General features: G+C 40.3%; 1 protein-coding gene across 2 annotated transcripts in view; it reads right to left on the bottom strand.

The window, feature by feature from the left end:
* Nucleotides 1-710: 710 nt before the first annotated feature.
* usp24 (ubiquitin specific peptidase 24) overlaps nucleotides 711-16,937 on the bottom strand; it is a 90,210-nt gene continuing 73,983 nt past the window's right edge. For both annotated transcript variants that reach the window (XM_063002166.1, XM_063002167.1), the window contains 19 exons: nucleotides 16,615-16,835; nucleotides 15,842-15,966; nucleotides 15,602-15,743; nucleotides 15,362-15,512; nucleotides 14,383-14,478; nucleotides 14,180-14,283; nucleotides 13,969-14,082; nucleotides 10,583-10,790; nucleotides 9,980-10,069; nucleotides 9,705-9,807; nucleotides 8,515-8,636; nucleotides 8,000-8,113; nucleotides 7,856-7,921; nucleotides 7,354-7,420; nucleotides 7,181-7,259; nucleotides 6,983-7,058; nucleotides 6,791-6,877; nucleotides 6,060-6,170; nucleotides 711-5,391 (listed from right to left, as the gene is read on the bottom strand). In XM_063002166.1, coding sequence (XP_062858236.1) covers nucleotides 5,329-5,391; nucleotides 6,060-6,170; nucleotides 6,791-6,877; nucleotides 6,983-7,058; nucleotides 7,181-7,259; nucleotides 7,354-7,420; nucleotides 7,856-7,921; nucleotides 8,000-8,113; nucleotides 8,515-8,636; nucleotides 9,705-9,807; nucleotides 9,980-10,069; nucleotides 10,583-10,790; nucleotides 13,969-14,082; nucleotides 14,180-14,283; nucleotides 14,383-14,478; nucleotides 15,362-15,512; nucleotides 15,602-15,743; nucleotides 15,842-15,966; nucleotides 16,615-16,835 — 2,139 coding nt within the window. In that variant the 3' untranslated portion in view covers nucleotides 711-5,328. The remainder of the gene's footprint in view (nucleotides 5,392-6,059; nucleotides 6,171-6,790; nucleotides 6,878-6,982; nucleotides 7,059-7,180; nucleotides 7,260-7,353; nucleotides 7,421-7,855; nucleotides 7,922-7,999; nucleotides 8,114-8,514; nucleotides 8,637-9,704; nucleotides 9,808-9,979; nucleotides 10,070-10,582; nucleotides 10,791-13,968; nucleotides 14,083-14,179; nucleotides 14,284-14,382; nucleotides 14,479-15,361; nucleotides 15,513-15,601; nucleotides 15,744-15,841; nucleotides 15,967-16,614; nucleotides 16,836-16,937) is intronic.

Below are 16,937 nucleotides of genomic sequence, written 5' to 3'. Positions count from 1 at the left end.
TCAGTTTCTAGTGAGCCTTCACACAGACTTTCCATGAAATTCTGGCATACGTCTATACTAATGTGTGCGCATTCACCCTAAATGCAACTTTAAGCACAGGGGAGCAATCATGCTGGGACAGGTATGGACTTTAGCTAAACTGTTCCCACTGAGATGAAAGAATACCATTTATTTCAGGTAATTGATTTCATAGACCTGGATGTGGCTGAAAAACCTTAGGAGAGAGACCACATGTCCACATACAGTACCTTTGACTACATTTGTGTTTTAACTGTCTGCCATACAATGTTTACAGCAGCTTCCATAATACCACTTCACTGACTGGTGCGAAAACGAATTGCAATACAGCTTTATTAATTTTAGTTTGCTATAAAATGTGGACATAGCTTGAAAATCCTTATTTGACCTTTGTGTTTCAGTGAAAAGGGCATTAAAATGTGTTTGGTATTTTTAATGCTAAGTCTGGCCTGAATTCAATCAGCTCCACATGAAAAAAAAAAAAAAACCAGGAAAGTTCAATGGCTGCTATAAATTGCCATTGCATGTGTGTGAAGTAAAGAAAGTGATGCATCATCTATGAAATAAATAACATTAAATAAAATAGATTATTACTGATATGAAATGCATATTCTTAGAACATTACAAACTCCTTTTGACAGTCATTAACCCTTTTCAGTTCCCACTATTTACAGAGACAGTTACACAATGTATGAAATGTTGCGCATTCCAGTTTTATTCATTTTTATATCAAATAGTCCCATAATCAAACTCTGATTTACAAATTAAAATGGCTTAACATGCATTTCTTGAATTCTGACCGTCCACACAAGTTGCAAGTAATAAAACCACTGAAGTGATCCAGGCCCAGTCGATCGCCTATCATTTAAAAACACTCAAGCGTGGAACACTAAGTTACAAAAGGGGTGGGAAATGTACAGATGTTGAATTCAAAGTTTTCCGGAGTGCCTACTTTAGTTAAGCTTGTATTGAGAATTGTGTTCTGGCTAGCTGTCAAGCTGTGAAAAACAGTTCTTCGGCGTTGAAGTGCATGTCAAATCCCGGAGAACTCTGAAGATTGTAAGAGAAAGCATTTCATTCAGAGTTGTCCCTTGTGTCATTGCTAAAAACAGGTAAGAATTGAGCGCTGGCACTAAACCCCAATGGTTAAAACCCTGGGCTATCATCAGTACAGCATGGTGAACTTCACTTTTGATTATCCTAAAAACAGTTCATTCATCGAATCCAAGATGTGACATTAAGCTACAGTAGATGACTATAGTTTGATCGTTATATGTAGACATATTTAAAAACAAAATCAGGCCACCTTTGCCAAAAGATCAATGGCAAACTTTCCCTCTTACATTCAAAGACATACATGCATAAGCAAAGAAGCACAGTAACTGTAAAACACTAGGGTATATACGGATGAACATGAGAGGTAAGCAGTACAGGGTTTTAAAGACTTCTCTCCACTGTTATTACTCAAATTAAAGCATAAATGCTAATCAAAACATGACTCATGCAGTGTCTATTTTCTCTTTTCTTAATTCATGAAAGCAAATGCCTTTTTTAACCCAGTGTTGTGATTGCCTTCTGTAAACATTGTGAATGTAGCTAAGTGCTCCAGACTAAATAAAAACAAAGCAGCAGACACTCATTGACCCTTATTTCACCTCTGGTAAAGACAGAGAGAAAGACATAGAGCAAAGAAAGTGTTTCCAATAGTCCTTGCAGCAAGAATCCAGTCAACATGAGTAAAGCTAGGTGCAAAAAAGAACCACTGACCTTGGCACTACAACACCCTTTCTTCACCTTATGGGCACTAGATTACAAGCACATTGGTGCAATCTCTGTGTATGATGTTTGGTAGGGGGGCGGAAATATACTACATGGCCAAAAATGTGTAGACACTAGTTGAATTAGGCTTTTTTACTTTTCCCAATTAATGTGTAAAAGTCAAAGTCATTTGGAGGCTAGAATTGGTACTAGTATGAGTCCCAATGATTTAACAATTTATTGAGTGAACCTATACTAACTGGTTACTCTTGATCAGGATTTATATCTGGAGCTCCACTTTTTCTCTTTGGTGACAATACACTACAGGGCACCACACATGACTCATACAAGTAATTTAGAGCAGCTAATTTACCTTCCGTGTGTTTTAGGAGTTATGAGGAAACCAGGGTATCTGGAGAAAACCAGTGAATCCAGTTCCCAAGACCCTGGTACTTTGCCGCACCCATACAACCTTCTTCGCCACCATGATGTCCAACAGCTGTTCATGTTAAATGAAAGTGTCTAAAAGCAACAACAGCCACGATGATGTGGAACTGTTGAATCCCCCCCAAAAAAACATGTTGCATAAAATATTCCTATTGTCATTGACCAGTAGCATTGGTGTGGATTGGGTTTTTAAGGCTAATCCACCACACAGTTTAAGATTAGCATGCACAATTCCAAACATTGACTAAAGAGGTGTATAACACACCAGCATCAAACTTTGAAGCAGTAGAAATATGATTTTGCAGTGAGGAATAGTGCTTTATTATCTGGCCAAATCTGGGTTTGGCCTATATAAAGACAAAACTTCTGCTGACTACCACGTAGCTAGGATTGGTAAACTGGTGGTATTGTTAATGGCTTGGGCTAGAACTTGTTGGTTCCATGGAATGGAACTCTTAATGCTCTAGGATACACAGGCTTACTAAAGATGTGATGTAAAAAAAAAAAAAAAACTTGATTGGCCTGAACAAAGACTGATTTCATCCGAATCAACTGGAATGCAGTCTGTAAGAAAGTCTCAATGGTCAATGTCGATGCCTGGATGATTTTGCAAAACCAAAGTAGAACGTAAAAAATCCTCTAAATAATCGTTTACACATAGTTTTGACCATGAAGTATTAAACGCCCACATCCTTTGGCCATGTAGAGTATTTTATGCAGAAAAACTGGGGTAAAGGCACTTGCAGGCTGTGTACTAAACTGTAATTTATTAGCTATAGTTTTTCTAGACTTCTATTCTTTTAACTGTGTGTGTGTGTGTGTGTGTGTGTGTGTGTGTGTGTGTGTGTGTGTGTGTGGAATAAGGCAGACATTGCTAGACAAACAATTACAGGCAAATAAATCATAAAAACAGCTCTTGGCAAAATAAATCCCTGAACAAGCATCAACGTTAAAGCTCAAAGCATTGCATATGAGGTTGGCCATGTGATATGACTAGCTCCATCAGCTTACCGTAGTCTCTCTTTAGGCAGTGTACGTTTAGCACAAGGCTTTTTTTTTTTTTTTTTTAATAGAATAAATGTGTTTGCACATGTGCTGGATAAAATGTGGGTGAGGTTACAGACAGACACAAAAGCTGCAGGACATGTAGACCTTTGCTAACAGTATCAACAGAAATCCTTGGGCCAGCTGCACCAGTAGATCTAAAGTTGGTCTTCACAGCTTGAAATCTCATACCCTAAAACCTGATGTTAGAGTGAACGTTATGCTAAATGCGCCAAACAAGTAACACCGAGCCACAACTATGACTGGTTATGTGCATGTTTATTTCAACTAAATTATGTTCTGTAATGTACAGATCTGGAGAACATTCATATGGCAGTATGGCAGCTGTAGCTTAGTGGTTAAGGTACTGGACTAGTAATCTAAAGGTCGCTGGTTCAATTCCCACCACTGCTGTTGGGCCCTTGAGCAAATAAACATGAAAAGAACGCAGTGGCATTTTGGGTTTGAGCAACAGATTTCAAATATAAAATCCTTCCATGATTTTGCGACTCATCTCTTAAAAGCCAGACTTTCACTGTTACTTCTGACGGATGAGCGTGATTGGATATAAAGCCTTTGTGGCATGGGGAGTACCTGTGCCTCTAAGAAGTTGTGTTGGTCTGCTAGCTACATGGAAATACTAAAAATATTATTGAAGTGATAATTACCAGGTCATTTTATTAACCTAGTTTACTTTGATTATTAACCTAACAGTGCTGTACTGCAACCAACGGGTTTGACTGGACATGCATGTGCACAAAGTGCTTGAATTTGCTGTTTTTCTGTCTACTTAGCAAGTTGGTGCAACAGTCAAATTTTGGAACTAACAACCAGTTCATGATACAACAAGGTATTCATCTTAATGGTGCAACTGGCCCAAGGAGTGGGTATGTGTGGTATTTTGTTTTGACGTCTATATGAGAATAAGATTCATTTTAAATACAGTGGCACAATCTGCAGCAGGCCTGAGACAAAACGAAAAAAATACATCCACCAGCAAAACAAAACAGCATGAAGAAACCAACTGGCTTCTGGCACTTTGTTCTTGAGAGAAATTAAAACCAGATAGATTTATAGTTCAGCTTCACAATGTCTTCATTTTTTTTTACATAAAGAACGTCTGTCTATGATGATTTTTCAGTGCTGACTATGAATTTGAGAACTCTAATTCAGATAGGTGACCTGCTCTTCATCTGTTTAAATGACCTCATATTAATGGAGAAACATTGCCATGGAAACATTACTAGCTACCATGGCTGTGGTAAAGCTGATCAAAGACTACAATCAGATTTTACACCCTCTTTCTGGCAGTGCAGAAACAAACCAAAAAAAGCGAAGCAGCAAGGGATATAACCACCTAATTACCTCTAATTCTGGGCATCACCTTGTCCCAACCTGATAAACTGAAGTTATATAAAGTGCATTTTAAAAAAATACCAGCAAGAGTGAGATGAAAGATCCTCGAACTGATAATGAGGCACCTCCCAAACCGAAAGAGAAAAAAACAAAAAAAAACAACAAAAAAACCGCATAGAATCCTATTATTTTACATTTGAAATTACACCTATGGAACACACTTTTAAACTGTTATGATAGTAACTCTTAGAATATTGGCGAATATCCACAAACAGCATTTTCCCTTCCACTTTTTTCTGCTTGTGCATATATAACGGCCTTTCTCAGCACCATGAATCTTGAATGTGTGTAAAAACTGACACAAAACAAAAACCTCCTCCATCTTCTACCGAGCTTCGGTTGCATGATGGGACTCAGTTAAAGCCTTGGTATCCAGCGAGACATGAGCTCTGGTGTATCAACCCTGGGCTTTGCTCTGACATCTCAAAGAAGCTCTTATCACGACTTCATGCCTGTCAGAGCAACCGTTTGAGAGTGTTCTCGTTGACAGTTGCGCTACTGTTTCTTGGCAATCCATTTCCTGCCCATGGGAGGTAAAATGCAGTCTTTCCATTGGCTGCTTGGAGCTACATATCTCTCCATTGGAGGGAATATTGGGTTTTTTTGCTTGTGTAAAAAAATTGCCCCTTTTGCTGATGTTATGATTTAGGGGTCAACATCTTCTAAATCACTCTTGGAATCACCCAGCATCATCGGTGACTCTGAGCCCTGAAAAAAAAAAAAAAACAGAGGACATCATAATGCAGCATTTTACTGATAGATAAGACCCATCTAAAACATATAACATGTTTAAAAGTTTGTGAACAGCCAAACATCTCATTCATCCAGTCAACTCCTTGTGCTACAGGATCGCTGCTCATTCGTCAAACAATGTTATCTATTTGTTTTTGTTTTTTTTATTTATTAGAATTTTAACATCATGTTTTACACACTTTGGTTACATTCATGACAGAACAGGTATTTACTGGTTACATAAGATTCATCAGTTCAAGTTTAATCCCAGTCACCGACCATTTTGTATCTTCAATTCACCCCACTTGCACGTCTTTGGACTGTGGGAAGAAACTGGAGCTCTCTGAGGAAACCCACGCAGACACACAGAGTACATGCAAACTTCACACAGAAAGGGCCTGGAAATCGAACCCAGGATCTTCTTGCTGTGAGGCGACAGTGCTACCCACCGAGCCACTGTGCCGCCACCGTCAAACAATGTCGTAAATGTCATAGACTGGAGTGGCTGAGACACCACAGTTGACTAGGGCAACATTGGCAGTTAGAAGGGTTGTCCACATACATTTGGCTATGAGATACTTTGCTAATTATCCTTAACATACAAACACATGCAGTCATTTAGACCTGTGAGTTGAGGTGTGTACCTGTCTGAGGCTGCGGTCAGAGTTCTCATTAGCTGGGCTGCCATCAGAGCCATTGCTGCTACCAGACTGTTCCTTCTCATTTAGCAGAGCAGTGGCGTAGGCCAGCGTGTCCTACACACACAGTCACAAACAACACAATTGTTAGCATTCAGTGGACTCTTATTATTCAAACACACAAATGTAATCTTACTTATTTATTAGGATTTTAACATCATGATTTACACATTTTGGTTACATTCATGATACACAACATTCATCAGTTCAAGTTTTAAATGTCAAACACAGTCAGGAACAATATAGTATCTCCAATTAACCTCACTTGCATGTCTTTGGAGTGTGGGAGTAAACCCAAGCTCCTGGAGGAAACCCACACAGACACAAAGAGAACATGCAAACTCCGTGCAGAAACAACCGGGCCGGTCCACCTGGGAATCGAACCCAGGACCTTCTTGCTGTGAGGCAACAGTGCAACCCAGGGAGCCACTGTGCCGCCCACAAATGTAATCAAACACAATCCAAGCAATTGAAGGTTTAAGAACTTGCTCAAGTGTCCAGCAGTAGCCTGGTGATTGTTTATACCAGTGAAATTCAATTCCTAATTCATTACCTTAACTGCTGAGCTACTACTGCCACACACTATCACAGTCCGCTGTTTGCATACACAACATAAAAAGGGGAAAAACCCCCCAAAACCCCCCATATAAGATATTGTACAAGCAGAAACTCTATACCTGTGCAGAGATGGTCCTCTGGAACGTCTTAGCTGTAGATGTTTCATTTGACACGTTGCTTTGAGGAGTCCAGTAATGCTCAGACATCTACAAATCAGAAAAATGCAATTGTAAAAGAAAAAAAACTCTTAAGCTCAAAAGGAAACGTCAAACGTAGAATGTATTGGTGCAAGTTAATAGCAAAATTCTTGCCTTTTTTTGCAGCCACTGAACTGCCCAGCTCCAGTGTCCTGACAGCTCCTTGAAATAGTCTTTAGCAGGAACGCACCTGACCAATACACAAAAAAAATTCAACAAATGGCAGTTTTACACACAACTACTACCCAATTTTAAAACAAGCAAAGCTAAAAGTACAGAGATGTTGAGAAAGAATATCTGCTCCTCACTTACTTTTGAGCTAAAGTGACCAGGAACTTGACACACTGGTAGCAGCGGCTGCTGTCCACATTGTTGCTCTGATGCATCAAAGCTAGAAATGGCAATATTATACATAATGACCCCATTGTAAGAGCAAATGAATGGCTTTATTTTACACGATATAAGATAAGGTGTATAATATCTACCAAGAAGGCCTTTCTCTGATTCAAAAGCAAATTTGAATCTCTGAAACTGCAGAGGATCCTCTACCATCTGGAAAATCAAGAAAACATACAATACAGTGACTATACACTATAGTGAATAAAACACTTGCATGAAGCGACACAACCAGCAGAATTCATATGAAATTGCTGACATTATGTCTATTAAATAAAAAAGGTGAAATGTCTTTCAGTTATTTATTTATTAGGATTTTAACATCATGTTTTACACTCTTTGGTTACATTCATGACAGGGCAGGTAATTACAAGATTCATCAGCTCTAGTTTTTATTGTCAAACACAGTCATGGACAATTTTGTATCTCCAATTCATCTCACTTGCACGTCTTTTTACTGTGGGAGAAAACTGGAGCTCCCGGAGGAAACTCCACAAAGAAAGAACCTGGACTGCTCCACTTGGGAATAAAGAAGCTAGTTATGTTATTTTCGAGTACTCAAGTATGCAGATCTACTTCAGTGTCACTTACCAGTATTTCTAGAAGCATTTGGAAAACGTTCTTGAGCTCATGAGGAGGGGCAGTATCCAACTGATTCTACAAAGCACACAGACAAATAGAGTTAGCACCAGCAGTTGTAGTTTTCAGGATGTGGAAGTGTATGGGAGATCTTACCTTAAGCAGATGCAGCACTTCCAGAGAGAAATTTTCATTACAGAAGCAGCAGTACGTCACCATCTCAATTAGGAAGGAGAGTGGCCCGGACAGTTCGCGCATAGCAAACATTACCTGTAAAAAAAAAAAAAGCAGCTCCGTAAAATAACTTGTATCACTCACTTAAGAGCATCCAACCTTCTAAACTCCAAAAACCCACAAGGTCCAAAATCACTTATATTTTCCAACATACAATATCAGGTCTCATAACGACAACGAAAAACCATTTACAAATTTAAGCTTCTCCATTTTATTTTTAACCAATTTTTTAAAAATTGTTTCCCCCTTTTTCTTTTAATCTAGACATTTCCAACTCCTTATTGCAATTCCTCTGCTGCCTGCACTGTGCTGCACTGGCTGTGGAGAGCCACAACTTAGCACCCACTCATGCATTTGATGGCTGCTTTTTGTAATACCGACAGGAATGGATTTTTACAAAGAGAAAGAGAGAAAATAATGCAGTGTGTGTTCGTTACCTCCATAAGGTAGAGCTGTCCATCAGGTTTGAAGAGCAGTGTGTTGATGTCTGGGTGCAATGGAAGGAGTGGTGAAGAGGAAGACACCAGACCAGATGACTTGTGTCTGAATGCGCCAGGGGCTAAACACACAGAAAGATTCTTATGCTCTTTTGCTCTCAAATCTTGCACTACTAAAAGCAACCCACTGTCAAAGTCCCAGGTGAATACTTTATGTATAGGGCCCTACTAAATTCATGGGAAAATGTCCTAAATGTTAAGAACCTTGTTTAACGGCAGTCATTAAATTACGCTCATAAATTGAATGACAGAATAATAGAAGCTACAATAAACAGTGTAGCCAATTGTAATGATTGAATGTAAACCTAGAACATTCAGCGACGGTGCGAGGCATCATGTCAATAAACATTCTCTTCTGTGTTTTGACACCCTCCCCCCACATCCACAGAATTAGTTGGGAGTTTTCCAAACTCAGTTAACCGAGTAGTGTTTCTTTTTCTCCCCTTTTTAGCACATCCAATTGTTCAATTTGCATCGTGCTTCCTCTCTGTCTATGCCGAACCCTGCCCTGACGGAGGTGATTGAAGCTAACCCGTATCCCCTCCGAAACACGAGCAGCAGCCAGATGCATCTTTGCCACCCACACATTGACGAGTTTTGGCGCCACCTAGCGTTGCATGCGGAGAGACACACCCTAAGGGCACCCTCTCCCATCTCTGTGTAAGCGCCTCCAATCAGCCGGCAGAGAACGCAATCGCATTCTGACAGAGAGAGACCCACATCCGGTTCTTTGTCCCACCCCTCACATGAGCAACCGGCCAATCGTTGCTCATACAGCCACTCAGCTTCGAACCGGTAAAGCAAGGCTGGATTCGATACCACGCTTCTCAGAATCCAGCCCTGGTTGCAGCGCGTTTCTTTTTACCGCTGCGCAACCTGAGCGGCCTGAGTAGTGTTTTTAGCTGCTTTAGACATCTTGGACATTCTGACTAACCGTAGGATTGCTAGGACAGCGTCGTAGTGCAAATTAACCAGTAAACATGAAAAACTTTAAATCGCTAAACACAAACCTTAAAGTTCGAATTTCACAGCAAATTGACGCGATTTTCACGGCCGTGAATTAGGTAGGGCCCTATTGATGCATGTATGGACCTATTGAGCTAGATGTGTGTATGGGTGTGCTTGCTTACTTTCTGTCCTCTGAGACGTGAGGTCTGTGTGGAGCACTATCAGAGCCAGCGTGTTATGCAAGTGCAGGAACTCTCGTGCTTGAGCCGAACTCCACCTGCGGTTCTGAAACAGAATGAGGAACACCCTCAGACACAGGAAACACTTTAAATACTCAAATGCAGAGGTATAAATTAGACAAATTTAAAAAGTATTCACTTCCAATAAAAAACTAAATAAAAACAATCTGATGTTTGATGAGGAGCGTTTCAGATCATGGTAATACAGACAGCCATACCTGATTGTTCTGCCTGTTAGGACCAAACAGGAACATGAGCATTCGCTGATAAGCAGCATGTTTCAGCAATAACTGACAAGGCCCAAATCCCTAAAAGTGGAAACACACAGACACATTTAATTATAAACAATACATGATGGGTAATCAAAACTAACAATTTATTATATTGTTAATATTAATAACAAGATCCAAGGTTTGAATCCCCAGTGGTGCTATTGGCCGGTCAAGTGTCTACATACAGACATGATTGGTTATGTCTGAGAAAGGAGGGCAATATACAAAAGCCATGCAATGGATTGCGTCCTATTTGGGGTGCGTTATTATTTTCTGCCCTATGATTCCGGGCACACTGCCACCCCAAACAGCATAAAACTGTGGTAAAAAAATTAAAACGGAATGAATGATAATTTAACCGCTGAAGCATTGATCATTTTCAGCTTTCTTAATAGCTGATCTAGCTAACAGTAACCTATGAACTATTTGCCTTTTGAACAAAAATGTAAAAAACATTATTATTGATTAAAATCTGTTAAATATTTTAGTGCCAATGACCATAAAAAACATCATCCAATTTACAATGTGCTTTTTAATACTACTTCTCACCCTCTGGGCAAAGTTGCTGAACAGGGTAAAGTACTGTGAGCAATTTTTGCAGTTCTCTGGGACGTCCTTGTCTAGCAACGAGAGCAGCATGTCCACGAGGCAGTCCAGCCCTGTGTCCTGGAAACACAGCGCACTCTCTAGAGTCTTCTCGAGGATGGAGGCCACCACCCCCCGGACCTCCCGCACATTGCATTCCAGCAGGCAGTTTCTAGAGGGAAAGAAAAAGAAAAAAAGTCAATAGAGATGTACAGTAAGTAAAAAATACTTCTATTCAATCATAGTTACACAATATACACTATATGGACAAAAGAATGTGGACACATAACCGTTAAGTTTGTTGGGCATCCATTCCAAAACCATGGGCGTTGGTAGATGTTAGGAGTTGCACCACCCCACTCAGATGTCGGAGTGTGTCTGTGGGATTCGGTGTCAAAATTCAGACACTAATGTTGGACAAGAAGGCCTGACTCGAATTTGACATTCCAATTTATCCCAAATGTGTTCGGTGTTTAAGTCAGTGTATGCAAACCCATTAAACTAGGTCTCTATGGACCTCACTTTGTGCATGGGGGCATAGTCATGTTTATAAATGTCCTTTTTTCAACTGCTTCATGCTGGTCAGGGTCTCGGAGGGTTCAGTACCAGCAGTGACGACTAGGCGCAAGGCAGACATACACTGGATAGGGTGCCAATTCATTACAGGGCTTTAGACATCCTCCCCTAAGACACAGTCAATCATGTCTGTGTAGACGTCTAGCTGGCCGATAGCACAGCTGGGATTCAAACCCAAATCTCATGGTAAAGCAATGGTAAACTACTGTAATAGACTGCTGCACCAGCCAAGAGCATATACTGGTGCTGGTCATAAAATGAGAATATCATGAAAAAGTTGATTTATTTTAGTAATTCCATTCAAAAAGTGAAACTTGTATATTATATTCATTCATTACACACAGACTGATATATTTCAAATGTTTATTTCTTTTAATGTTGATGATTAATACTGACAACTAATGAAAACCCCAAATTCAGTATCTCAGAAAATAAGAATATTACTTAAGACCAATACAAAAAAAGGATTTTTAGAAATGTTGACCAATTGAAAAGTATGAAGATGAAAAGTATGAGCATGTACAGCACTCAATACTTAGTTGGGGCTCCTTTAGCCTGGATTACTGCAGCAATGCGGCGTGGCATGGAGTCCATCAGTCTGTGGCACTGCTCAGGTGTTATGAGAGCCCAGGTTGCTCTGATAGTGGCCTTCAGCTCTTCTGAATTGTTGGGTCTGGCGTATCGCATCTTCCTCTTCACAATACCCCATAGATTTTCTATGGGGTTAAGGTCAGGCGAGTTTGCAGGCCAATTAAGAACAGGGATACCATGGTCTTTAAACCAGGTACTGGTAGCTTTGGCACTGTGTGCAGGTGCCAAGTCCTGTTGGAAAATGAAATCTGCATCTCCATAAAGTTGGTCAGCAGCAGGAAGCATGAAGTGCTCTAAAACTTCCTGGTAGACGGCTGCGTTGACCCTGGACCTCAGAAAACACAGTGGACCAACACCAGCAGATGACATGGCACTCCAAACCATCACTGACTGTGGAAACTTTACACTGGACCTCAAGCAACGTGGATTCTGTGCCTCTCCTCTCTTCCTCCAGACTCTGGGACCTTGATTTCCAAAGGTAATGCAAAATGTACTTTCATCAGAGAACATAACTTTGGACCACTCAGCAGTCCTTTTTGTCTTTAGCCCAGGCGAGACGCTTCTGACGCTGTCTCTTGTGGCTTGACACAAGGAATGCGACAGCTGAAACCCATGTCTTGCATACGTCTGTGCGTGGTGGTTCTTGAAGCACTGACTCCAGCTGCAGTCCACTCTTTGTGAATCTCCCCCACATTTTTGAATGGGTTTTGTTTCACAATCCTCTCCAGGGTGTGGTTATCCCTATTGCTTGTACACTTTTTTCTACCACATCTTTTCCTTCCCTTCGCCTCTCTATTAATGTGCTTGGACACAGAGCTCTGTGAACAGCCAGCCTCTTTAGCAATGGCCTTTTGTGTCTTGCCCTCCTTGTGCAAGGTGTCAATGGTCGTCTTTTGGACAACTGTCAAGTCAGCAGTCTGACCCATGATTGTGTAGCCTACAGAACTACACTGAGAGACCATTTAAAGGCCTTTGCAGGTGTTTTGAGTTAATTAGCTGATTAGAGTGTGGCACCAGGTGTCTTCAATATTGTACCTTGTCACAATATTCTAATTTTCTGAGATACTGAATTTGGGGTTTTCATTAGTTGTCAGTTATAATCAACATTACAAGAAATAAACATTTGAAATATATAAGTCTGTGTGTAATGAATGAATATAATATACAAGCTTCACTTTTTGAATGGAATTACTGAAATAAATCAACTTTTTCATGATATTCTAATTTTATGACCAGCACCAGTATATACAGTTGATGTTGTAGACGTTAAACAAGTGGCTGGCTGCAAAAGGTATGTCATAAGGACAGAGGGCAGGTGCTTGTCTGTGGCCCTCTTTGGTCAGCATTGGGTGGTGCTAATGGCAAAAGGCTCATAATAGGGAACTGGAAATTACTAAATTGGGACAAAAAGAAAGAGAGAAAAAAATGCACCTATATGCTTAGATTTACATAGCTAAGAATTAATTGTATTCAGTGTTTTAAAAGTCGTATTTTATGGTATCATGCTTCTGTGCCCTTAGTGGGGAATGTAATACATTGTTCTATATAGCAAAATAAGATTTGAGATTTCTGTGAGGTTTTGCAAAGCATTAATTCCCAGTTCACACAAATCATATGCACATTCTGCGTTTGTGTTTAAAACTGTTGTTTGCTTTTTATTGGTCCAGATGTCAGTACTTCAGTACCACAAAACTGGAGAAGAGATAAAGGGAGTAGCCATGTGGATTGCCAATTTGGCACATTCTCTGGCCTTGACGAGTCATGGCGTGATATTAGGGCAGTCCTACCCTACCATCCGATACAAACCCTCCAATCCTGATGAAGCACACTGTAATCCACCCTTCCAGCGCTTTACCACTAACGTGCACTACACCCACATGCATGTTCATCCAGGACACCCACAGCCTCCATCAACGTGTTTACATTCTGCACCCGAACCCCACGCTGCATTCTCTTAGCCAGTTAGCTCTCACAAATGCAGCCACACCCACATACACAGGTGCAAGTCATTTATGTTCATCAGTTCTTGCTGGGAATATACTCACAAACATGCACACGATCACAAAAAGCACAACACAAAACAATAAGTGATGCACGTAATTCATCATTATTTAATTTGTGGAAATATAACTACAAATAAGAACATAAAATGATTAAGTCACTGTCATCTGACTTCCACTCACTTGATGATCTCCCGTCCTTCTGTGGCCACCAAGTACTGCACCATCCACTGGCACGCCTCACTGCTTTTTGAGAGCAGCATCTCTACTGTAGCTATCCACTCCTCTGTGTCCACCCTATACAAGATAGGGACAAAAAAAAGTCACATATCCAAGTTAATTCTGCAGTGAAATTTATACAAGTCCAATGTTGAATAAAGGTAAACTTTCATACCGGAGTTTCTTCTTGGTATGCAGGTAGGTGTGGAAAAGGAACTGTACAGCCAGCTGCAGGCTAGTCTTTGCCATGGCTTGATAGTAAGGATGCTTCAGCTTTGTCTACAAGTAATATAGGGGAGGGGGGCACACATTTTAGTTCTTGTAAATTATTTTACGAGTGTTTTAGGTACTTAATTAGGAAAAAATGAAGCATCTTACCGAGTTGACAGAGGCCAAGGAAAGTGTAAAGTTAAAATAATCACTATTATAGACATCTCTGTTCTTCATGAACCTTAGGTTCTCATCCCTCACCATCTGGAAAATACGACTGGCTGTTAAACCACATTTATTTCACAGGAAAGGTATATATCTTACAATTGTAATATTTTTGTACATATTAAATGATTTACTTATTTATTTATTTATTAGGATTAACGCCTTGCTTTACACACTTTGCTTACATTCACGACAGGACAGTTTTTAATGTCATACACAGTCATGGACAATTTTGTATCTCTAATTCACCTCACTTGCATGTCCTTGGACTGTGGGAGGAAATCGGAGCTCCCGGAGAAAACTCACACATACGTGGGGAGAACATGCAAACTCCACAGACAAAGGACCCGGACCGCTTCGCCTGGGAATCGAACCCAGGACCTACTTGCTGTGAGGCGACAGTGCTACCTACCGAGCCACCGTGCTGCCCCACATATTTAATGATAAAAGAGTTACCAGGCAAAGACCCAGTATTACACCTAACAATAGTAAAATACACTATACAGCCAAAAGGATGTGGACATGCTGTGTAATTATTGAGTTCTGGTAATTCACACATTCAGGTGTAGAAAATGCTATAACTTCAATTGTGTGGTAACAATTTAGAGAATGCTCTTTCTTGTTCCAGTTTGACTATTCCTCTGGGCCATGGTTGTGGAATGGGATTAGCAACAAGTTAACGGTTGTGTGTCCCCATACTTTTGCAGTAAGCAGTGGTAAGTACAACCTTTACAATCCTCTCTAGTGTCACTTAGCTAAAGCCAGTTAGCCACTTAGCTTATATTGGGATTTCAATGTAATTACTATTACGCTTTACTTCATTACCTTTAGTAAAGAATACAAACCAACTTTTACAGTGTTTAGGCCAGAAGAAAGGTTTGAAACCCTCTTTCATTTACTATGAGATGGAATGCAGGTGTACCTGGAATATTCTTGCTGGCATCTTCTCCACAAACAGGCCCTTTTTCTCTCCTTTCTTGACCAGGCGAGTGAGCAGGGTGAGCCGATCGTTATTGGCTCTCGGGGGTCGTGGGGACGACTGTGGGGAGATGTCAGGAGAGGAAGGGGCTGACCTGTAAAAACACCACATCAGGTAAATGTAATAGAAGCACAGAAAATAGATTTATAAAGTAAAATACTGCTGTTAAAATATGTGACTCACAGAGACAGGTCTTCTGCTTCCTGTCTCATGACACTGACACGGCTCTTTTTGGGTAAAACCGGTGAGTTCTGGTCACTGATGCGCTGGTAGAACAGCATATAAGCGTTCCAGTACCGTCTCCGCACATCTGGATACGGGTTAGCTACAGCAACACAGCACAACATACAGTAAAGAAATGACTAACTAGTGACGATCATGTGAAAGGGTTAAGTTTGAGTAACCTAGTTTTAGGTGACCTACACTGATCATAGACTTTGGGTCTGTATTCTCCACCGAAACACTCATACTCCAGGGTTTCATCATTCATGTCAAAGTCTTCAACAACATTATCGTTAAACTTATACCATCTGTTTCGGGAACTCCCCCTAATAAAGAAAGAAGAAAAAAGAAACATAGAAGAAAAAGAGAGAAGAATTGCTTATTAAACGTGCTTGGGTTGTTTGTGCATTCCCTGGAACGGAGGATTCTGAATTCGTTTTGAAAAGATATGACTCAGCCAGGCATCTGGAACTGTTTTAAGGATGCAAAACCACTTACAGAAAATCCTGAGGCAAATCAGACTTGGGCCTTTCCCAAACATGACCACTAACAACTAGGAAGCACACATGTGGCAAAGGTGCCAACAGTTTAAAGCCACACACCGACAAAATGTGGTCGTCAACAAGTGAAAGCATGTGCTCTGTGGGGCCGTGTTATTTTCCTAATATTAAAAAGAAACATCACACAAAATATAACTGGAAATAGGGTTAATCATGGAAATGTATATATATATAGTAGTAATGATTATTCTATATATGAAAGTAGTAATGATTATTCTATATATAAAAATATGCATATGGCAATCCTGATTGTCGCTTCTCTTTTTGTATAATTTCATTTAAATCTACTGTACAGTACATCACCATATTATCTTTTAAGGTAATATTGCCAATAGCAACTGTATTTATGTAGGCATAAATATACCTATATGATATATTGACTAATGTAAGAAGGAGCAAAACACAAACACACACCTGCGATCTTTGATGAAGGAGTAGTAATGTCCTGCATGTGCCTGGCCACTGTGAACCACGACTCCCACCAGTTCATAGTTCTCAGAGATTGTGACTTTCTTTCGTGGGGAGCCTCCAGGCCCTGCCTCCCCACCCCTGCTGTTTTCTCCATGATCTGAACTAGAGTCCTGTCGAGCCATGCCAGACACTGTGTACGGCTCCATGTTCAGTACCCACGGGAACTAGGGGGTAACCATAAAACAACAAAAGAATTAACACAGCTTTCTCTGATCGCATGCTGTTAAACACTGTAAAACAAACAAAATTAAGGTGATTTGGGGTAA

The sequence above is a fragment of the Trichomycterus rosablanca genome, chromosome 9 (genome assembly GCF_030014385.1).
Source record: "Trichomycterus rosablanca isolate fTriRos1 chromosome 9, fTriRos1.hap1, whole genome shotgun sequence".
NCBI lineage: Eukaryota > Metazoa > Chordata > Actinopteri > Siluriformes > Trichomycteridae > Trichomycterus > Trichomycterus rosablanca.
The sequence above is the reverse complement of the archived record's forward strand: the minus strand, read 5'-3'. Positions and strand labels throughout refer to the sequence as shown.